General features: G+C 36.8%; 1 protein-coding gene across 1 annotated transcript; it reads right to left on the reverse strand.

The window, feature by feature from the left end:
- Window positions 1-5,419: 5,419 nt before the first annotated feature.
- On the reverse strand, window positions 5,420-21,568 carry LOC117336180 (WEB family protein At4g27595, chloroplastic-like). The gene is made up of 5 exons (XM_033896578.1): window positions 21,496-21,568; window positions 12,487-12,584; window positions 10,846-11,569; window positions 9,657-9,878; window positions 5,420-9,012 (listed from the first exon to the last, which is right to left on the reverse strand). Exons 2-5 carry the CDS (start codon window positions 12,574-12,576, stop codon window positions 8,792-8,794), a joined length of 1,257 nt encoding a protein of 418 aa, XP_033752469.1. The 5' UTR covers window positions 12,577-12,584; window positions 21,496-21,568; the 3' UTR covers window positions 5,420-8,791.
- Between the last annotated feature and the right edge of the window lie 3,976 nt (window positions 21,569-25,544).

Below are 25,544 nucleotides of genomic sequence, written 5' to 3' on the forward strand. Positions count from 1 at the left end.
TGCAGTAGATTAACTGACAGTGTTCTTCCGACCTCGAGATCCCCGCGAGTGATCCGGACAATGCATCGCTCAAACCACCACTTACTCTATATATCAAACAGCCTCAATGGCCTTTTAAATAATGCTCTCTGTGGACCTGTGACATTTGAAAGGAATGCATAGTAGTCTCGAAAGGCATATACCGTTAGCTTCTATGTACTGTCCGCAGGTTATACGAGCTAAAATATTAAAAATGTCTTCTGTGGGTATCTCTCTATCTGATTTTCAGACACCATAAAACACTGCCAGCCATAGGACTATATCCAATACGTAATTACGATAGTCTAAGTCATATAGACAAAAAATAAATAAATAAATAAAAACAAAAACAAAAACAAAAACAAAAAAAACACACAAAAAAAAACCAAAAAAAAAAAAAAAAAAAGAGACAAAAAAAAAAAAAAACACACAAAACAAACAAACATATGATTCTAATGGAATCTAATGATTTAAGTTTTCAAACCTTTAGATATATTTTTATTTAACGAAACATTACTTGTAACAGTGCGAGTTATCTGATACCGTAAACGACTAGGTACAAATGAGATTCCTATGACAGTGTGCAACTCATGATAATTAAGATAACCCGCGGGCAATATCACAATATGCCAGACCTCGCTATCTGCAAACTTTGATCTATAAAACAATTAATTTGGTATATGACAGCAATCTAAGGCATATGCAATACACAAGAAATTACGGTAAGTGATTAAAATATACAACTATATTATATACGATTTTTCTCAAATATTATAAAATAATATCAAAATCAAATATTCCAATCGATCTGGTTCGTTAATCCCCATTTACGTAATCACAGCGGGACAGTTATTGGGAATCTCAATACGTTTTCAATACGGATATTCGATGCCACGTGGTTTCCAGATCACACGAGTCAGAACCTATAGAAATATTGAGATATATTCATTTCAATTTAAATAATTTAAGGTTGTTAATGGAATGTTTCAATTTGATTATCGTGTAGTTATTGTTCTGTTTGTCTCGGTTGATCGATAAGCAAAATCCATATCATTTCATCTTTTGTCATCGATAGCAAAACATATCAAGGATTTTCACAATACATGTGCATGAATGCAAACAATGAATTCAAGCTCAGCTGGTATCAATACATTTATTCGCAGAAAAAAAATCACCTTATTACGGAAATTAAAGGCAAATGTTTACCGGATCATTACGTTTAACACATTTTTATCAATTACAGTTTGTGGAAATTGTATAGCTTTGAGCTTTTAGCATGAGAAAAGGAAAATCTCATTTAATTTGGCTTAATTGTAATCATAACGGCCATAGGGTACGTAATTGGACAAATACATTAGCAAACTACGCTTACAAATAGAAATGCATCGCACTAAACAAGTAAAAACGTAAAATTGATTTATACCCGGTACAGACGTGTATGCTGAAAAAATTATCTTCTGGTAATATTTTGTTGTATATCGAATTCTGGATTATTTTATCAAGGCCATATTACAGTCCAGCTTCGTTTGCCTTGCACGAAAGAGTCTAGGTTATTTAATACAAGTAATGACTTATTCTATTTCATCTTCAGTCATATTTCACTCCATTGTATTAATGGGAGGCGACTAAATTCAACTTAAATTGGTAGCTTTGCTTTGTAACCATTTTCTTCCCGGTCCCCCTTGTAACTGGTATTGGCTACTTTGTTTTGGATAATAGTTTACCTGTCGGAAAGTTTACCTATCTGACTTTGTCTGACATTTTATCTGTATGTCTGTTAGTTTACCAGTCTGACAATTTACCTATCTTCTATTTGTTACCCTGCCTGCCTATCATTTAGTTGACCTGACTGTCAGATAGTTTACCTGTCTACCCGATAGTTTACCTGTCTACCCGATAGTTTACCTGTCTCTGATACCTTACCTATCTCTCTGATAGTTTACCTGTCTCTCTGATAGATTACATGTCCATCTTATAGTTTACCTGTCCTTCTGTTTACTTATTTACCTTCACCAAAGCACAATGAATGTTATAGAAACATTAAACACATGCTTGAAATTACTTGTCTATCGTTTGTCTTAATCATTTGTCTTATACATAAACAATGACATAATTCAAACTTGTATACTATATACACAACACTTTGACTGACCTGAATATGACGAGTTCCTCCGTCTGTTATAAACTGGTAGAATATTGTTAAATGACTCCGTTATCAACTGAACCCGTGTCTCCTCGCCACCGACTGAATACACGATATGATAGCTACATGTCGCCCAAGCTGTTGCTCAAACAACGAGCTGACATTTACCGGCAAACTATCGGCAGAAGGACGCACACAAAATTACCTCAATTTATTATCCGACAGGAAAATTGAGTATATGTCGATAAACTAGTATTTGGTCATAATAGTTAAATAATGTTTTATTTAAAAGATAACTAACATCCGTTTGTTATGTGGTTAGATTGCGAGTGTCAGGCAATATGACGATTTAATACGAGTGTTATTAATCGTAAAAGGCTCAACAATAATTGACTGTTCAGTGGATGCTTCAAATGTGTCCGTCCGTATTTCTGTCCTTATGGGGTTAAATATCTCGGACGGTTGATTTTATTAGATGTTCGATAACTAGGCTCGCTTCGTACTATGTTATCTCATAGACACACGTGTCAAATACAGTCAAACCTGATCCAACGACCACCTTGAATAAGCGGCCACCTCTCTTAAGCGGCTAGTTTGTGGTCCGCCCGACGGAAATTACTATATAATGAACCTTAAATAAACGGTCACCTGTCTAACGCGGCCAACGGCCACAAAAATCTGTCCCGGGTCGTTGTATCGTCATGTATTAAGCGGCCATTTTATCCGGAAGTAAACATCTGCGATGATCACATGACCAGGTATTTTTATCAAATGCATCAAAACTTTGATCTTTGTAGGTTTTCATTTCAAAATACACTGTACATGGTATATTGTTATCAATATCAATAAATGCATTTTGATATGATAAATTCAATAAACTGTTGAAAAAAGAATTGGGCAACAGGCCGGTTCTGGCCAACCTGGTTTAAGCAGCTACCTGTCTTAAACAGCCAATATCTGTCGGTCCCTTGGATGGCCGCTAAATACAGGTTTGACTGTATACGCGTTTTCCATAGGGCAAACAAGATATCAATACTTTTACTTTGATGTCCTAAGTATCACAAAAGAGTCTCAATATTATATTTAATACTTGTTCTCATTCGGGATATTCTATTATCAAATTCATATCTAAATGTATTTTGTGTACTTTGTTCAGGATATTGACATACTAAAAAGTATTTGTTTTAATTGAAGTTTTTCTTGTGATTGATTAATTAATGAAACAATTGCCGATAATCAGCTCTTTTTATTTTATTTTCACCAGTGAAATATCAAAAATTATTCATTCTATTTATATATCACGATAAATTCTCAGTCGAAATTTCATTAGTGAAAAAAAATATCACTTTTTCTGATATATTATCGCTTTTTCTTATATGTTTTACTAGTGAAATATATCACTCTTTTGATTTGTCTAATCAAGTCATTGCGTACAAACGACAACGGGGAAAATTGAAAGCTGCATAACCCGGTATAGTTTGCTAGAAGAATATAATAGATAGAATATCTAACAGTTGTCTTAGAAACACTCATATTTTTTCGCTCATGTGGCTAGTATTTTGATATTTTACACTCGTGAAAAATATTAAAATACCAGCCCCATTCGTGAAATATATTTGGTATTACTGAGGACACTGTTAGATATTCTCTATTTATGAAACTGGGCACTTAAAAGATGTCTTTGTGTGTTTTTTTTTTTTTTTTTTTTTTATATATATTTATTTATTTTGCCCTTATAACTAATTTTCTACTATCATTCAATCAGTCTGAAGGTTCATAAATAAATCTAATATTTTTGTTTACAATGTTCAGGATATCTTAGTTAAAGAGCAATCATCGATAATTTTACCGATCTTTTTTGAAACTTGGCACATTTAAGATGTCTTTGGATGGGTTTCTTACGTAAAATACTTTATTTTACTCTTATAAGCAACACATTCATATTATTTAATTCCTTCCTTTTTTCTTTTTCTTTTTTGCATCTCACATGTTTGCTTTTGCAATTATAGGAACTGCCATTAATATGCTTTAATCATTCAATCAATCTCGGTTTTACGATTAGCATTATATAATTTTCTCTCACTGGGGCTTACATCTATGTAATTGTCAACAGACATATTGCTTGGAAGAGTTTTTGCTCAGCGGCAATCATTACAATAATCGTTCCCATTAGTGAAAAAAAATAATTAAAAAAAATTTAAGCTATGAAAATGTAAACATGTTTTGCAAATAATGTTCAAGCTAATTGTCAGTCGGAATTTCATTATTCCCTCATGACTTCTGCAATACGAGACCCGTTTGTGGTCGAATATAACATGTGGATGATTTGGTGATATTTAGTTTGCAGCACAGCACAACAGCACACTACAGTAAATGCGTCAACTACCTATTATTTAGCTGACATCACTACATATGGATTTTGTTCCAAAAATATCACAGATTATGTGACCCAAGACCATTCAAGTTTAAAACACGTACACTGTATACGCCAAGTTTTATCACATGGTGTAGGGAAATACAAACTTCAATGTAAATATCTATACTTTAATTCTGCTTGATACGAGCTTTTTCATTGGCAGGAAAATGTTATCCTCACAAATCATAAAAATAACGACACTTTTGATTGGTCTGAAGTGCTGCGTATTGATTTCTTAGAAGAAAGAGTCCATCACAGAGAGTAAAAAAATCTCTTTGACATATCAATTGTTAATGCAAATGACATTTCACGTTATTTAGCCATAAAACGAAAAGTTTATACTAGATTGATAACGTAAAACTCTATTAATGTGAATATGAAATGATATGTTTCTAACATCTGCCCAGTTGTTCAAAAGGTGATTAGCTTAATGACTTTATTAGTGAAAACCTCATTTCTCCATTACTTTAAATCATATGTGTGTATATTCTTCAAAATCAGCCAGTATGTAGAGACTGGTAGGTGTGATAGTTTCAGAAAATTTTGTCAGATAAGTTTTACTAGAAATTATTTTATCAAGATTTTAATATTGTTGTTAAACTGTGATTATAGCCTAATCACCTTGTGAACAACCGGGCCCTGGTATTTTATGTGACCTCATCCATTGTAAGCAACTCTCGTCCGACACGTCAGAGTTCACGTTACGCCAGTATCTAAAAAAATCTAACAACAGGCAGTCCGCGTGATGTCACCCTTTTTCTAGAACATAATCCGTGTTGCCATCTTCCGTGTTGTCAGCTGTGTAAATGACAACAGTTTTAATCCAATGAAGACATCATCAATTTCGAAATACAATGATTTTATTAGTTCATATCAGGCGGTGAATGCTTTTACAATCAACATCATTACACATGAAATAAACATTCAGTAATTCCTTCTTTTTGCCAATTTCTTCCATGTCCATTTCCCTATTAAACCTCAGCCATTTCGTATAGTTATGTCAAACGTTTTGTTCTCCCGAGTCATTCTTATGAAATTGCACTTTACAGTTGTTTACCGTCAACATGACTCGACTTCGTCATGCCGACTATAGCCAGTGTTATGTTGGCTAAAGTTAGTTTTTACCCCCTACATGACCTCGCCTATTGCTAGGTTTCATCTCCCCCACTATAGTCCGTATTCCGTTGGCTAAAGGAAGTGACTAGTTTATCGCCTACATGGCTTCGCCTATTGCTAGGTCCCACTGACATAAGCCAGGGTTTTGTCGGCGTTCGTTAGTGACTGGTTTGTATGACCCCACCTATTGCAAGGTTTCGTCTCGCCCACTACTGTATATTCAGTGTTCTGTCGGCTTTGGTTAGTTACTGGTTTAACGCCGTCTTTGGCTAGGATTCGTCTCACTGACTATAGTAAGTGTTATGTCGGCGTTCGTTTGTTACTGGTTTTACCGCCTACATGACTCCGCTTATTGCTAGGTTTCGTCTCACCGACTTTATTCCGTATGCTGTCGGCTTTTTGTTGTTGCTGGTTTTACCGCCTACATGACTCCGTTTATTGCTAGGTTTCGTCTCACCGACTTTATTCCGTGTGCTGTCGGCTTTAGTTTGTTGCTGGTTTTACCGCCTACATGACTCTGTTTATTGCTAGGTTTCGTCTCACTGACTATAGTAAGTTTCTGTCGGCTACAGTTAGTCACTTTTTTATCACTTATATGACTTCGCCTTTTGCTAGGTTTCGTCTCACTGACTATAGTCAGCGTTCCGCCTGCTTTAGTTAGTCCATGGTTTACCGACCGCATAGCTGTGGTGATAGTTTAACAGATGATTGATGAAGAGTAACGAGGGCTGATTGATAAGTTGTGAGTGGACGAAGAATGAATGAAGGGATGGATGAACGAACGAATGAATGAATTGTACATTGTACGATATTGTATGTAGAATGAGAGCCCTCTTGCATCAGGACATATTTGTTCGGACACTTATTCCAGGTTCCCAACCCTGGCAGTGATCTTTATGCATAAATGTCTGGGCAATGTAAGTATTTTGTACCTAAAAAAAAAATGTTGTGAGTTGAAGGAGGTACTCAAGGATGTTTTTTTAAGTCCTGCTATTCTCTGACTATATAGGGCCATGTACTCAAGGACTGTTCTCATTTGGTTAGTTTATATTGACGTGGTACCATGCATTCTAAAGTAAACACGACAAGCGCCTTTTACAAAATGGACAAAATCGGTTGGGGTTAGGGTTAGGATGAAACCATGACTGCCATTCACGATTGTGGCTTTGAATTGATTGAACATCCGCCTTATTTACCCGATCTAGACTTTCATCTATTTCCAAAATTGATAGCTATTTCAGGCACCCTAACCCTAACACCAACATGCAGTTGATGATTTTCTGAACAGCCAAGAAAAGAGAAAAGAGAACCAAGAGTTCTATAAAATTAGCATTGAGGCCTTTAAACACCGCTGGCAAAAGTGTATAGATACGAGGATCACAGCTTGTCAATCAGCCCTCGATACAATACGTGTATATATATATTACAATTAGTTTATATATTTCATCACAAACAATGGAGAAATACTGCATCGTATGGTACCAACATACATGTATAAGTATGTGTTCCAAATTGTATTTACAGTCAAGTAAATAAAACATAAATATAAATATGAATGAACACAAAGTGAATTGTAAATGATGCATGCTTTCTTTTCTCAGGGTTTCTAGGAAAGCTTGCTCTCTTTTATAATAATTACAAATGTAATCATATAATCGGTCTGTCAATAAGCAGTTGTTTTCATACGCTTCTACTTTAATATTCCCATAGACCTTTTCCATTGGCTGTGCAAGTCGGAAATCAATTGTGACGTCATACTATGGCCAATGACGTGACGGGGCAGACCCGCTATTTAAATAAAATTGGTTCCCTTTTACCCATGGATGCTTCAGATCAAATTCTTTCGTTCCTACAGAAGAAGATCTAAAAGAATTTTCTATATTTCCAATATTGGGCCCCAACCCTCAGGCCCCTGGACCAACCGTTTATACAATATTGGTTCCATTTAACCCAAAGATGCATCAGACAAAATATCGACCACATCCTTTCATTCCATTCGCTATATTTCCCCTTTATTGCGCCATCCCCCTCGGGCCCCCAGGGGCTATACCCGATGTCTATATATACAAAATTGGTCAACTTCACTCAAAGAAACTTCAGAACGAATATCGACCACATTATTTCATTCCTATAGAAAAAAAAAAGGATTTTAGATAATTTGCTATAATTCCCCTTATTGGGCCCTGTCCCTCAGGTCTTTTATTGAAGAATTTGCTATAGTTCCCCTAATGAGCCCTGCACCCCATGCTTCTGGGTACCAACAGTCTATACGAAATTGAATCCCCTTCCCCAAGGTGCGCCACACAAAATTTGGTCAAAATACGCTCAGGTGTTTACGACTAGTAGCGATTATTATGAAAAGTTGATGGAAGGACGAGAGACAACGGACGCCTCATCAGGACAAAAACTCTCTTGGCCTGCGGGCAGTCGAGCTAATTAAATTAAACTGCTAAGACTCGTTTAATAAAATCGCACATGAAATGAACACTCATTTCGAGTCTATATTCATTGTATGTTGTGAATGCTGTAATTTTATCCACTGGAAAATCATTAGATATAATTTTTCATAAGACCTGTTTCTTACTAATCCACTTTACAACTGGGCTTCGCTTGCTGAGTACAAAAAGTACTTAAAAAGTCATCTTGCGTATTAAACGGGATTTTTCTCATCACGATCGTTTGAATGAACCTCATTGAAACAGGCAGATTCCTTATTATTTCATTCAAAATGTAAGCTTTTTTATATAAATATTATTAATTGATATTTGGTCTGGATATATATGAATGGACAAATAGTAACATGTTGAGTCTCGTTTTCAAAATTTGTATAAACCAGTTGATGTTCCGAAATGATACGCTGGTTATTAACAGTGACACTTACAGGTACCTTTGTTTACCTGCCGAGGTAACACATGGCTTTACTGTATGTGAACTTTGACCTATACATACATTAATGCATTACCAAAACGTTCAACCTTGTGAAACAAAATGTGCAGGATATTTTGTAGGTTTCGTTCATATCACAAGTATAGATGCCCCTATTCTTTAGGAAAGCAACGTCAACTTTGACTTTTAACCTATAATGCATTGTCAAACCATCAACCTTGTCGAACAAAACTTCCAATAAAGTTGGTTAGTTTGTCCAGCGCTCTCTCGTTCATATCGCAGGCGTACATGCCCTTGGCCTTTAGGAAAGCAATGTCTACTATTGCTCCAATCTGTCGGTACTGAGCCCCCACTAGGAGCTTATCGCTGGGTTGTGACGGGAGGGCATGCATTTCCTTATGGTGAAGGATGACAACGGCTACAGACGGCTCACCTAATGGCAAAAAAATAAAGAACCAATCACACCACAGGATACAGATGTGTTCCTAAAGAAATCGCCCAATCACATGTGACCTCTTATAAATATGCGAAACATTAATGTACAGATAAGTTTAATATCACTTTGCGCATGCGTGGCGTCCTTGACAACCAATCATATATAAAGTAAATAAGATATATGTATCACTAAGTATGATATCTTTATATTAAATACTGTAAAATCGCGAGTTTTCGTGGATTTATCATCTTCGTGGGTATACGCCATCACCAAATAATATGTAGAGAAGCTATTAAATTATTTAATCAATTGACACGCATGTGCATGAATTTTCTATCTGTGGTACTATAATTTTATAGATTTAATTAATACTATTAAAACACATACCAAATTTTCTTAGTAAACCACGAAAATTGAAAGCCACGAAAAGATCTGATTCAATAAAAAGAATCTACATTCTGGATTCCATGACTCAACTTTGACCTATACAACACTTAACCGTACAACATTCTATTGGGATTATAGTGATAGGCTAACGAACCCCCTATAACATAGAGCGTAAAAATTGTACCTGCTGCCCCAAACCAAACCCAAACTGAACCCTAAAATAAGGGTCATGCCCTTTGACCCTTTGATCTTACAGTTGATATGCTGCAAAGCATTGCTGACGTCAGTACCAAGACGGGAGGCGTTAATACACAGTACAATGAGTGGAGTGCTGGCAGGATGTGTCCGAGGATCGAGACATTGGTCCACTGTGGCTTCTATCCCAAGGGCTTCCCAGTGAAAACCTAACATCCTTTTCAACTCATCTGAGGCTTCCGTCAGGGTGGCCTGGCTTCCGCAATACAAAGACACAGATACTGGAAATAGACAATATACATGTAGAAACAATGAGGATACGACATTCAGACGGAACCAAGATTATAATTCGTCAAAACGAGGGCTAAATAGGACCAAAAAAAAAAAAAAACATCAGAAAAATATCAAACTTTTTACGCAACTTTAAATTTAAACAAAGGTGTCAACCATACAACAGTAATTTATAAAGGATGGTTGTAACTGTTTAAAGTCCTGTAGCCTACATAATAAAAGCGTTTAAGGACCTTTCCTTTGACATTGAAATCTCCAAGTACATTAATATGACACCGGCATTGACTAGTTGTTGTACCCATTGGATCCATTTCACTGCTGAGTGTCAAACACTGACAATCAAACGCCATTTTAATGACCTTGTATATCAAAGCTAGGTAGCCTTCCGCTCTGGTCAGCTAGTCAGCTCTAAGGCCAGAAAAAAAAGTGAAAAAATTGCTTTAATGAAAAAAGTCGAAAGATGGACGCCGACATTATGATCACGTGATACTTAGGGCCAGGTACTATAAATGCATTGGAACTGCATTACCCGACATTTTTATTTAAAAAAAAACCACACACACACACACACACACACAAAATTGGTCTGTGTGGTTTACTGGGTAAATTTTAAAAATTCGAAAACACTTGCGAATTGATAGATATCCTTTCCATGTCACCTATATTCAAATGTTATACTTATACATTACAATAAGTTAATGGTTATCAGAATACCAGTAGTAATTTATCAAATTTATCATAGAAAGAAGGCAAAAATATTTGGAGGTTGAAAGCAAAACCTACAGTGTCAGATATCTTTTAAAGCATTCGAGTATAATTGATGAGAATTAAAATCCCGATATATTCCGATAATACACTGGCCAATTAAATTTCAATCATTCTAATGTTTGGTCGAAGAGTTTTTTGTATTCTATTATGGCCTAGATCAATGTCTTGTAGATTAAACTATCTTTTTACCTTTCTTTTGCTTCACCATGTGCAGTTGGTGTTTCAATGATGCGACCTCGTCCTCCAGTTGTTGAATCTGGCGAGTCTTTCGAGTCATTTCCTGGTGAAGTTGCATATTTTCAGACTTGTATTGATTTTTATCTTTCTCTAATGTTCTCTTTTCTGACCGCAATTTTTGATTTTGCGTGTCTTGTTCATTCCTTGCTGATTCTAATTTAGCAACACAACTTCTTGTCGTTTCTAATTCTTTAATGCGTCTTCTGTTTTCCGTTTCCAATTCTCCAATACGTCTTCCGTTTTCCGTTTCCAATTCACTAATACGTCTTCTGTTTTCCGTTTCTAAGTCTCCAATACGTCTTCCGTTTTCCGTTTCCAATTCACTAATATGTCTTCTGTTTTCCGTTTCTAAGTCTCTAATGCGTCTCTCGTTTTCCAATTCTAACTTTTTAATGTATGTTTTGTGTTCTGATTCTAAGTCTTTAATATATTTTTCTTTGCTTGTGATATCTTCCGTTAACTTCTTATTTTTCTTGACGCACTCACAGTCACCGTCTTGCTCTTTAAGGCCACATTGTTGACTAGGCCTATAAGCTTTTCCTGCATAAGTATCTCCCGCAGGTTTACTCAGATGTTTCTTCAGGGCATATTGTGCCTCCTTAAGAGCAGCCACATCAGTCTGTTGCTTTTGCATCTCTTTTTGCATCAAATCTTGAAACTTTTTATAAAGATCATCCTGAAATAAAAAAAAATGGGATAAGGAAATTAGGACTAACGTTATCGCTTCCATGAACTAAAAAAGTATAAGGTTACCTGCCCGGCCACGTGAGTTCCTACCCAAGTAAGACAATCTCTTCTCTTCCCTCTGGGCCAACAAGAATTCGAAACAGTCGAAACATTATCGCTTTTAATCATTTGACAGTAATACGTAACGCTTTTCAGCTTGAACGTATCCTTTATCATTTCTTGGTGCCTTGAACACAACCTGTCTTTTCCCGTCAATGTTCTTTGGTTGTACAGTATCGCGGCTTTTTTCTTCCTGTGGGTTAGTTTACATATGCTCGTCCGTCGACTGTCTCTATCTATTTAATCGTAGTTAAATAAAATTGGCTTCTATTTCAACCTCTTGTAAATTTTGCAGGACACAACAACATTGTTCCTCCAACCCCAGGCGCCTGGGCGCGGGGGACAATAAAATGCATAATTTTGTTTGACCATTGTCCATGGAAGATTTTTGCCCAATTTTATTAAAACTGTTTCAGAGTTTCATATAAGTCACGAGAGATGACTACCACAAAAAGGTGATTTCGAATCACTTGAGATATTGTCTCGGGTGACCTAGAATGTTTAGAAATCATTTCAGCTTTTTTTTTCAAATACTTATGTACCACAATGCTGTCGTCACTAAGACTTGAGTTCATAGTATTACAAATGTGGTATAGTAATCAACTTAGATGAGTTGTCCAAATTAAGGTGTTATGAAGACAATAGTGTTAAGATATATAAACGTTTCTATTTTCTTTAGATAAATCATTATTTACTTCCGGGGTCATCCTTACCATTGAATTAATCATTTCATTGATAACAATAACGCTTGATTTCTTGACATTTTACATAACATCATATTATTCTTCTTTATTGAAACATTTGTACCTGTCCTTTCGTCACGTTTTCCACTGCAGTGTCTGCATCTGTAAGGAGGTTTTTAGTGGAACTTTTGTCAGTAGAAAAATAGCTTCCCATGTTGACGACTGAAAAGGCAAAAAAAAATCAGGATTATGTTATTTTCATCATGAATGTTAGTATGGTACGAGGAGTTCGGGGTACACTGACACTAATGTGTACTCTGAATGATCAGCTAAAATTATACATTTTAAAATCAGTGAAGCAACTACGAAATCCATAGCGTAAGAACACATGACTGTGTCGCGGCGACGATGACTCACTTTTTGATGTCTAGATCAAGATTAATGTAGTCATGATCAACTCAAATCAATTCGTTTTATTGACTTTAAGCTTTACATCTCGTCAGTACATATAACATATATACAATACAATAAAATGGCGGTCACAGCAATATAGCAGTGACGTAACAATACCTATAGAGAATGGACAAATCTGTGGAAAAAAAAAACTTTATATCAAGTTTTTCCTTATATATGTGGCATTTTCACTTTATGTAGTACATATGTCATCTTCGCTAGCCAAGGCTTCTGATTACGTTACACTCCACGAACCCTTGACAGATATAGGCGTCAGTTCTGGCCCTCTAGCGGTGATTCGAAATTACCACCCTTCACGCATGAAATTTTCGACCAATCAAAACAAGCGTTACCGATTTACTTCATCGGTGATGTTTACAAACACACATCGAGGTTTGGTGTCATTTCGATGAGATATGTGATCAGTGACTTATATGAATTGATCAAACACTGCGAATGTTCCCCCAAAGATTGTGATTTTTGTATTTAGGTAAATTGCCATGACATAGTCGACAATGTAGCTCTGTACTGGGTGCCGCATTTTTTGTTTACTGCGAAACCAAGCCAGAATGTAAAACGCGATTTGATTGGGTGCCCTGGGATTCCAGGGCGCGACGGTTTGAACACGACTATATCCGCCAAGGGTTCGTGGAGTGTAACGTAATCAGAAGCCTTGGCTAGCGAAGATGTACATATGTATAGTTACATAACATTATCAAATCTTTAAAGTTTGTTGTACTAATTAATTATGTAAACTTACATAACATTATTAAATCTTTAAAGTAGACTATACTAATTAATTAACTCAGATCTGATCAATTTTACATAAGAAGCCGAGATGTGCCATGATATATAGTGGTTCGTTTTAATTATATTATGTTTATCAATCACAAGTGCTACACATCCATGGACTTTTATTTGGAAGTGTTTTGGATGAGTTTGTGGATCGAGGAGAAAAACTACATGCAGAAATGTTGCGTATAGATGTCCGACAGGTCTACAGATTGTATGTCCGACAAGTCTACAGATTGTATGTCCGACAAGTCTACAGATTGTATGTCCGACAAGTCTACAGATTGTATGTCCGACAAGTCTAATGATTGTATGTCCGACAAGTCTACAGATTGTATGTCCGACAAGTCTACAGATTATATGTCCGACAAGTCTATAGATTGTATGTCCGACAAGTCTACAGATTTTATGTCCGACAAGTCTACAGATTGTATGTCCCACAAGTCTAATGATTGTATGTCCGACAAGTCTACAGATTGTATGTCCGACAAATCTACATATTGGATGTCAGACAAGTCTACAGATGGTATGTCCGACAAGTCTGCAAATTGTATGTCCGACAAGTCTACAGATTGGATGTCCGACAAGTCTACAGATTGTATGTCCGACAAGTCTACAGATTGTATGTCCGACAAGCCTACAGATTGTATGTCCGACAAGCCTATAGATTGTATGTCCGACAAGTCTACAGATTGTATGTCCGACAAGTCTACAGATTGGACGTCCGACAAGTCTACAGATTGGATGTCCGACAAGTCTACATATTGTATGTCAGACAAGCCTACAGATTGTATGTCCGACAAGTCTACGGATTGTATGTCCCACAAGTCTACATATTGTATGTCCCACAAGTCTACAGATTGTATGTCCGACAAGTCTACAGATTGTATGTCCGACAAGTCTACAGATTGTATGTCCGACAAGTCTACAGATTGTATGTCCGACAAGTCTACAGATTGTATGTCCGACAAGTCTACAGATTGTATGTCCGACAAGTCTACATATTGTATGTCCGACAAGTCTACAGATTGTATGTCCGACAAGTCTACAGATTGTATGTCCGACAAGTCTACATATTGTATGTCCGACAAGTCTACAGATTGTATGTCCGACAAGTACACAGATTGTATGTCCGACAAGTCTACATATTGTATGTCCGACAAGTCTACAGCATGTATGTCCGACAAGTCTACAGATTGTATGTCCGACAAGTCTACTGATTGTATGTCCGACAAGCCTACAGATTGTATGTCCGACAAGTCTACAGATTGTATGTCCGACAAGTCTACAGATTGTATGTCCGACAAGTCTACAGATTGTATGTCCGACAAGTCTACAGATTGTATGTCCGACAAGTCTACAGATTGTATGTCCGACAAGTCTACAGATTGTATGTCCGACAAGTCTACAGATTGTATGTCCGACAAGTCTACAGATTGTATGTCCGACAAGTCTACAGATTGTATGTCCGACAAGTCTACAGATTGTATGTCCGACAAGTCTACAGATTGTATGTCCGACAAGTCTACAGATTGTATGTCCGACAAGTCTACATATTGTATGTCCGACAATCCTACAGATTGTATGTCCGACAAGTCTACAGATTGTATGTCCGACAAGTCTACAGATTGTATGTCCGACAAGTCTACAGATTGTATGTCCGACAAGTCTACAGATTGTATGTCCGACAAGTCTACAGATTGTATGTCCGACAAGTCTACAGATTGTATGTCCGACAAGTCTACAGATTGTATGTCCGACAAGTCTACAGATTGTATGTCCGACAAGTCTACAGATTGTATGTCCGACAAGTCTACAGATTGTATGTCCGACAAGTCTACAGATTGTATGTCCGACAAGTCTACAGATTGTATGTCCGACAAGTCTACAGATTGTATGTCCGACAAGTCTACAGATTGTATGTCCGACAAGTCTACAGATTGTATGTCCGACAAGTCTACAGATTGTATGTCCGACAAGTCTACAGATTGTATGTCCGACAAGTCTACAGATTGTATGTCCGACAAGTCTACAGATTGTATGTCCGACAAGTCTACAGATTGTATGTCCGACAAGTCTACAGATTGTATGTCCGACAAGTCTACAGATTGTATGTCCGACAAGTCTACAGATTGTATGTCCGACAAGTCTACAGATTGTATGTCCGACAAGTCTACAGATTGTATGTCCGACAAGTCTACAGATTGTATGTCCGACAAGTCTACAGATTGTATGTCCGACAAGTCTACAGATTGTATGTCCGACAAGTCTACATATTGTATGTCCGACAAGTCTACAGATTGTATGTCCGACAAGTCTACAGATTGTATGTCCGACAAGTCTACAGATTGTATGTCCGACAAGTCTACAGATTGTATGTCCGACAAGTCTACAGATTGTATGTCCGACAAGTCTACAGATTGTATGTCAGACAAGTCTACAGATTGTATGTCCGACAAGTCTACAGATTGTATGTCCGACAAGTCTACAGATTGTATGTCCGACAAGTCTACAGATTGTATGTCCGACAAGTCTACAGATTGTATGTCCGACAAGTCTACAGATTGTATGTCCGACAAGTCTACAGATTGTATGTCCGACAAGTCTACAGATTGTATGTCCGACAAGTCTACAGATTGTATGTCCGACAAGTCTACAGATTGTATGTCCGACAAGTCTACAGATTGTATGTCCCATAAGTCTACAGATTGTATGTCCGACAAGTCTACAGATTGTATGTCCGACAAGTCTACAGATTGTATGTCCGACAAGTCTACAGATTGTATGTCCGACAAGTCTACAGATTGTATGTCCGACAAGTCTACAGATTGTATGTCCGACAAGTCTACAGATTGTATGTCCGACAAGTCTACAGATTGTATGTCCGACAAGTCTACAGATTGTATGTCCGACAAGTCTACAGATTGTATGTCCGACAAGTCTACAGATTGTATGTCCGACAAGTCTACAGATTGTATGTCCCACAAGTCTACAGATTGGATGTCCGACAAGTCTACAGATTGGATGTCCCATAAGTCTACAGATTTTATGTCCGACAAGTCTACAGATTGGATGTCCGACAAGTCTACAGATTGTATGTCCGACAAGTCTATAGATTGTATGTCCGACAAGTCTACAGTTTGTATGTCCGACAAGTCTACAGTTTGTATGTCCGACAAGTCTACATATTGTATGTCCGACAAGTCTACAGATTGTATGTCCGACTAGTCTACAGATTGTATGTCCGACAAGTCTACAGATTGGATGTCCGACAGGTCTACAGATTGTATGTCCCACAAGTCTACAGATTGGATGTCCGACAAGTCTACAGATTGGATGTCCCATAAGTCTACAGATTGTATGTCCGACAAGCCTACAGATTGGATGTCCGACAAGTCTACAGATTTATGTCCGACAAGTCTACAGATTGTATGTCCGACAAGTCTACAGATTGTATGTCTGACAAGTCTAAAGATTGTATGTCCGACAAGTCTACAGATTGTATGTCCGACAAGTCTACAGATTGTATGTCCGACAAGCCTACAGATTGTATGTCCGACAAGTCTACAGATAAGTCTACAGATTGTATGTCCGACAACTCTAAATAGTGTATGTCCGACAAGTCTACAACTTGTATGTCCCACAAGTCTACATATTGTATGTCCGACAAGTCTACATATTGTATGTCCGACAGGTCTACAGATTGTATGTCAGACAAGTCTACATATTGTATGTCCGACAAGTCTACATATTGTATGTCCGACAAGTCTACAGATTGTATGTCCGACAAGTCTACATATTGTATGTCCGACAAGTCTACATATTGTATGTCCGACAGGTCTACAGATTGTATGTCCGACAAGTCTACAGATTGTATGTCCGACAAGTCTACAGATTGTATGTCCGACAAGTCTACAGATTTATGTCCGACAAGTCTACAGATTGTATGTCCGACAAGTCTACAGATTGTATGTCCGACAAGTCTACAGATTGTATGTCCGACAAGTCTACAGATTTTATGTCCGACAAGTCTACAGATTTATGTCCGACAAGTCTACAGATTGTATGTCCGACAAGTCTACAGATTGTATGTCCGACAAGCCTATAGATTGTATGTCCGACAAGTCTACAGATTGTATGTCCGACAAGTCTACAGATTGTATGTCCGACAAGTCTACAGATTGTATGTCCGACAAGTCTACAGATTGTATGTCCGACAAGTCTACATATTGTATGTCCGACAAGCCTACAGATTGTATGTCCGACAAGTCTACAGATTGTATGTCCGACAAGTCTACAGATTGTATGTCCGACAAGCCTACAGATTGTATGTCCCACAAGTCTACAGATTGTATGTCCGACAAGTCTACATATTGTATGTCCGACAAGTCTACAGATTGTATGTCCGACAAGTCTACAGATTGTATGTCCCACAAGTCTACAGATTGGATGTCCGACAAGTCTACAGATTGGATGTCCGACAAGTCTACAGATTGTATGTCCGACAAGTCTACAAATTGTATGTACGCCAAGTCTACAGATTGTATGTCCGACAAGTCTACAGATTGTATTTGTTACACGCATTTTCCTTGAACCCGGATGTGCTGAAAAACACAGGTACAGTTGGCGTCAAGTGGGAAGATACCACGAAATATTCCTTTTGTGCTTGAAGCACTTGGATATGGCATCGAATGTGGAAGAAACACTATACATCTCTACAGAAGGAGGATTTATGAAAAGCAAACAAAAAGTTGGGGGTATTTTTGACATATATGGCATTATCCCTCAGGTCCCTAGGGGGGCAGACCCACCGTTTACACAAAATTGGTTCTCTTTCACCCAAGGATGCTTCAGACCGAATATGGACCAAATCCTTTTATTCATATAGATGAAAGATTTTAACAAGTTTGGTCACATTTCCCTCTTTAAATCCCTAAGTTTAATTTGTATGTCTTTGACGTCATAAAATGAATTACAAACAAACAACAACAATTACAAACTAAAAAAAATAAATAAAAAGTGATAGTTTGAACTCTGGTTATACCTGTGCCACTTTTCGGATTGTCTGTATCAATCAAAAGTAGATAGTTTTCCTCAATTGCGAATGCCTACGCTTATATCTGTGAGCAGAAATATTAAGGTACGCTGTTATTGATAGTATGTGTGATTTAGTTACTGACTTGGTTTTAAAAACCCATAAAACGGCTGTAGATTTACTCGTGAATTATCTACTAAATGTACAGTGTTATTTACCCATATACCTTACATGTACACTAAGAGAGCTAACGGTTTTGACCACGAAAATAAAGGTATTCGGTCGACCTGTCATAGTGAGGGAAATACTCTGTTGATTAAATTAGCATTCGTAATGAATACTACCAATATCAAAAACCTTACGTAATCTGTACAGGTCTGGCAGTTCTGTTTAGTTACTTATTGAATGTTGTCTGTTTTCCCTGTACATCATGACGTTGTAAAGAAAATTGAATAATCAAGGGGCCGAGTGGTTAAGGTGTCCCGACACTATATCATGACTAGCCCTCTACCTCTGGGTCGCGAGTTCGAAACCTACGTGGGGCATTTACCAGGGTACTGACCGTACGCCCGTGGTTTTTCTCCGAGTACTGGGGCTTTCTTCTACCTCAAAAACCTGGCACGTCCTTTAAAGACCTTGGCTGTTAATAGGACGTTAAGCAAAATTAACCAATTTAACCAAAGGAATAAATAAAGTTGAAAGTTGACCAGTCAAAACACAGTCCACATATGTCTTTAATTGACGATATACAACTTATACGTCAAGTACATGTATTTACTGTAAAAAAGACATTGTGTTCTGGCCTTATTTAATCACCATACGCGCATTGATGAATTCATAAGCGCAGTAATTGTGTATGTAAACTCTAAAATAATATATGATACTTTATTTCTAACATTTATAAAACAGCTCTATTCATTACCAAATTATTTTTCAGTTTCATACGGATAGGAAATGCAATACTAAAGCATGCAATTTACAACTCTCTTAAACACAAACATAATGTTTCTGCTGAACTTGCTCCGCCCATTTAATTTTGAGTCCGATTGGGAGACGCAATTTGACAACCGAAGTTTGTTATCATTATTTCTTGTAATGCATCGAAATGATGTTTCTCAAAACTTAATGATATACAAAATTGTATTGATTAACTTCAGTTCCTAGGTATACCTTTGCAATTATGATTTGTTTGTTTGTTTGTTTGTTTTTGATTAACGTCCTATTAACAGCCAGGGTCATTTAAGGACGTGCCAGGTTTTGGAGGTGGAGGAAAGCCGGAGTACCCTGAGAAAAACCGACGGCCAGTACCTGGCAACTGTCACACGTAGGTTTCGAACTCGCAACCCAAAGGTGGAGAGCTAGTGATAAAGTGTCGGGACACCTTAACCACTCGGCCACCGCGGCCCCTTTTGCAACTTTGAAAGTCATTTGAAAAACAAAATGACCGACAGGCGGCCATCTTGGATGTAAACACTTGAAATATGTAGGTTTGGTTTGGTATATTTTGTATTAACAACCAGGGTCATTTATAAGGACGTGCCTGGTTTTGGAGGTGGATGAAAGCCTACGACATCCACTATTTATCTATGATCTCAATATTTCTCACTTTCCTTTCCCATTCATTTTCGTTTTCAGCTGTAGATGAGGATATTTATATATATGCTAAATAATATATCTAGTGGTTACATTGATGGCACGGTAATAATTCCAAGGACTTATTTTCCTACTATCCTAGCATTCTGAAGTAAAAAATAAATGCTACATTGGGAACAGAAACACTTTGATATGAAATAGATAAAATGGTAAAATTATTATTACTCCGACTTAATTATGAACAGGAACTTCAGAATAAATCAAAGTGGTCTACAAAGGATTTCATTCAAATAAATGGTTTGGTGCATCTCTGCAGACTTACCACAGGGATATGTCTAGTTTTATATTGTAAAAATAAAATTAAGGTGTAGGCATATATCAGATGTTAATCCTGTCAGACTAGGCATATCCCTGTGGACTGACAGAAAATTGTCCATCCATAGAAATCAAGAATGACGAAATTAGCCCGAGTTTTCTCTGGTCCTGACACCGTGTTCTACACCAGACATGGTCTCAGGGTCGGAGGAAACTCGGAATATGATACACTCTGTATATAGATATGAGTGAATTTTTGTACTATAAACAATTAATCATATAATTCTTGACAGTATACATGTAATAAGTGCCTTATAGCAATTCATTTATAGAATGTCCAGTTCATGCACAGGGGCATGTCTAGTTTTATATTTAAAAAAAAACAGTTAGAAATACCTGTATATATATATATACATGTATATATATATACATGTAGGTATTTCTGACTATTTTTTAATATAAAACTAGACATGCCCCTGTGGTTCATGTGGTAAATCACAGCAGGCATTAGCTAGGCTGCACAGGTCTAGGGCTTAGCACACGTATCGCCAGCCAACGGTCAATATATGTGTACGAAATGCATATGATATATATACAAGTGATCATATAGATCGACGGACCGTGGGTGGTGAATGTGTGCCAAATCCATGTAACATACATGTATATATAGTGCCTGGTCAAAGATAACATATAACGTCTCTCGCCCGTCCAATTTCAAATCCTGCAAAGGAGAAATAATTGTCATTCAGGATCCCGCCAGTCAAATTTCAAGTCCGGTTGAGGTAAAATAATTTCCCGTCAGGACCCCGCGAGCCTAGCTATCTAGTAATTGTCAGTCAGGATCCCGCCAGTCAAATTTGAGGACCTGTAGACTACAATCATTGTCAGTCAGGTTCACTTATAATCACAAAATAATTACAAATGGATGATATTTCTTATACAAACCTTTTCCCTGTAATCTACTCAACAGCTGCTCAGAGTCGTAACTTCTACTTTCGCTTTCACATTTTCTGGAATCTCCCGGACATCACTTCCGGTTGCGGTATATTTCAGAATCAAATAAACAGTTGTATTCGAATACAATTAGTATCAAAACTTTAAGGCTTATGTGATTATTGAGCAATAGTTGTCATAAAAACTCGCTCCATAATGCAAACACACTTGAAGGGCTATATTATTACCGGCGAATAAGAGCGACATAATAACTGCTCCCTTGGTTTCATTTTCTCTTATAAAATTTTAATCAAACAAATTCTAATTCATTATATACATCTGTTATCTAACAATATATTTTATTGTTTAATCGTTGAATCGAGATATACGGTAAATACAATCAGCTTCCCATGCCACTGTGATAAAATCGGCTTTCAGACAGCAATATATATTGAGAGATAAGAAGTGGAAAATTGAATTAAAATGTTTTCATTATAAATCCAGGTATCGAAACCAATTCCAAACGCTTACGTAACCTTTCTGTCCTTATTTCTACAAGAAAAACACTTCGTATAATATTCTCACATAACCTTGACGGATTGACACTAACTTAATTCATTCACCTGGCTGAACTTTCGTAATAAGATATTCCTACCTATGAATTGGAAGAGGGTTAATGTGTCTTGGGGGGTGAATGAATTGATCACATTGGGCTGCCAGGTTCGGAAATGAGGCTGGGCTGTCTCTGATGAAACCCCTCCTGAGGGATTCGGGGGCGTGTCCTAGCGTCATCCCCTAACCTCAACAGCTGAGGAACAATTTGAATTCCAGATGAAGTTGCCTGCTGTCTAGTTCATTCTGAGCATAAAAATATTAGATCGTAAGATCGAAGAGGTAATTTATATTCTTTTTACATGAGAGTGATTTAAGTTAAGTATTTCAAATAAGGAAAAGAAACTGTGCTTGTTAGGAATTGATCTTTTTTTAATCAAATATGAAAACATATATAAAATATATATTGTTTGGATCTTTTGCTTTGCGTGATTTAAGCGATTTATTTCTACTCTGTTTACACCTATACTAAGTATATTAGGGGAAGGGTTTGTGTAGGGCTATATATAGCCTGATGATAGCCATTGGGTTTGGAATCTTTGTTAAAACCTTGTTTGTTTTGTACTCTAGAATTTAATTTCTAAAATGTGTTGTTTGACTCATTAACCATGGCCGATATGACAAACAGAATGTACTTATCTATTTCAGGGAATTGCGAGATAACTGTTCACCTCCAAACTCGGCAAGTTTGACCCTGTGATATTTAACCTTTGCTTTAAAATGTAAACTTTATTTATTTTACAACAATTGCTAAACAGTTATACCAACTTATATTATTCATTCTTGCTGGCTTGGATGGAAGCGCCCAGCGATTGGGCTTATACTGTGGGAGGAAACTGGAGTACTCGTAGCCTGAAACTCACGTTTATAACATAGTTATTTAGTATTTTGGACAAATTGATTTTTTGCCTCAATATTTGGTGAATATTCATATTCCTATAAATTGATTCCTTCTTTCGTACTAGTGTTTGTCTTTGGTCAATTAACGTATAGTTTATACGTTTTTGTTTGTTTGAAGCAATATGACTTTAATTATTATTTTATGAAAAAGAAGAAAACATCCTGGTGTGTAACTGTCAACTATTGCTCCATTGGTATTGGACGTCCAACAGCAAGTGTAAAATATTTTGGGACGTTTTTCAAACCATGCCGAGCAATAACTTTGAAAGTTAGACTATCAAATTATCGTAAGAATTAGTGTACATATATATTGAATGCATTTTAATGTTTAGTTCACTTTTGATTGTGTAGTGTTTAGTTTTGTTAACATATTTTATTGACATATTTAATGACAAAGGGATTAGTCAGCAAGTTTTACCAACTTTTAAACGACTTCTCCCATAATAATAAAAAATAACATAGTCACATGATGGCATATATACAAATATTCAAAAATGTGAAGAAATGAAAATATAATAATTGACATATCAGAAATAGTATTTTATAGGAGAGAGAGAGAGAGAGAGAGAGGGGGGGGGGGGGGGGGCAGGAAGGGGGAGGGGGTAGGTACATATACAGTTAAATGACTGCAGGGTCGTAGTTCCGATTTTCCCCGACACAGACGGCACAAGTTATTCTGATCGGTATTCGAATCTTTCTGCTTGTACTAAATGTTCATCACATCCCGTGCAAAGTTTCATTCTCATAGGTCTCTCTGTTTCCTTCTATTATATCCGTTTCACAAATGCCGCCCTGATCATAGTGTGTAGTGTTTAATATTTACAAATGCTTCACAAATCACTCTCAATCCTTATAGTGCTACTTCGCAGTCATGGTATTGGTCTATAATGTGTGTCTGCTCAAGATAGTAAGATGTCGCCATTTGAAGCCCCCAGTACAGACAGGGTACTTTTCATAATCAAACCGGGCCCCAATCGGAAACCGTCGGCACTTTCCGTAAACGAGAAAATAACCGTATCATGAAACATTATCAAGCATGAAATCCATGCTCAACCGAATTTCCTATAAATTCTTGCTTAAATATTACGAAATAGTAATTAAAAGAAACAGGTCAACATCGAAAATATATCTCGCTTTCTGAAATCCTTTCATCAGAGAGGTCTCTGCTTTCATCAAGAAAAATATTCGACTCAGATTTATCATCCAAAATATTCGAGATTGAGCACAAAATAATGAATAGCGAACAAGGTTTCACGATATCGGCTCATGTCCACGGGCCTACATTGAACTTTATATGTCTAGTTTATGAAAGGCTGTTAAGAGGATAGAAGCAATTATAAATGAATGGAGGTCAATGACGTCATTAAGTGGGTACTTCCGGGCTCAAGTCAATTAAGTATGATGAGCGAAATCGCGGATAGGAATTCGTCCGATAGATCTAGTTATCGGAATTCGTCCAACAGTTGATAGAGTTTTATGGTATTTTAGTGAGAACACCTTTACTACTAAAGAATTTAATGTGATGTTTATTTAAAACCGCCTTATTAGTATCGAAATTAATCAGTTCCTCGTTTAAACCTTGGACCCGAGACGTGTACATGTATATCTGATATACATGTCTCTGCTTGGACTTTCTTGAATATCCGCCATTTTCTGCCAAGGAGCTCGGTTTCAAGATTTTGAGTAACATATGACATCAGCTTAATAACCAAAACAATTTCAATTCAGTCTTCATATACATTCTGAAACCTTATGAAAATACAGATTATCGGCAGTGCTGTGGTCATTAAGTGATCATGATGCCACATGTTACTCAAAACCCCGTAACCGAGCGCGTACTCATCCTGCAATTAATTTTCTGTTCATATCTTCTTCGCTTTATCGATATTGAGTCAGAATGATGTCGTTTTGTTGGTTTCCACTTATTTTTACGGCAAAAATCTGGTTTTTACATTTATTTATTTATTTGTAAATAATTAGGAAATATACATTTACATGAAGGTGCCATTCAGGTGGGTTTTTTTTTTTTTTGCTTTTTTTTTTGTTTTTTTTTGTTTTTGAGTGTTTAAACATTAAAACCATCCTTTAAGTATAATTAATTCATCATCAATAGTTCTATCCAAATAATCTCTTTGGACAGTCATCTCCTTGAACATAATGTAAATCATCCCCAATATAATTAAATTGTCTTCAGCAAGTTAGAAAATGCTACCTGTGGACTAGATGCTTCATTACAAAAGTTTTACTGTAATTGATCAAAGGTCTTTAAATTTAGTCATGGTGAGATAATCCCCGACCCCTAACAGGCGCGTAGCCTGGCGTACACCAGTACGCCAGGGCTTCCACATCATTTTTTCAAAAGGAATTTTTCCCTATTTAATTATTTTCAAGAATGTATTCTTTTAGTAATATCATATGAAAATAATGAAATTATGTTTGGTTTTCCCTAAAACCCTATGTTAACATTCAATATAGGTCTAATAATCGGCGTCTATAGATTATATAACTAGATGTAACAGGACAGGCCAGCGTCTGACTAATAATTGTAA

The sequence above is a fragment of the Pecten maximus genome, chromosome 10 (assembly GCF_902652985.1).
Source record: "Pecten maximus chromosome 10, xPecMax1.1, whole genome shotgun sequence".
NCBI classification, from domain to species: Eukaryota; Metazoa; Mollusca; class Bivalvia; order Pectinida; family Pectinidae; genus Pecten; species Pecten maximus.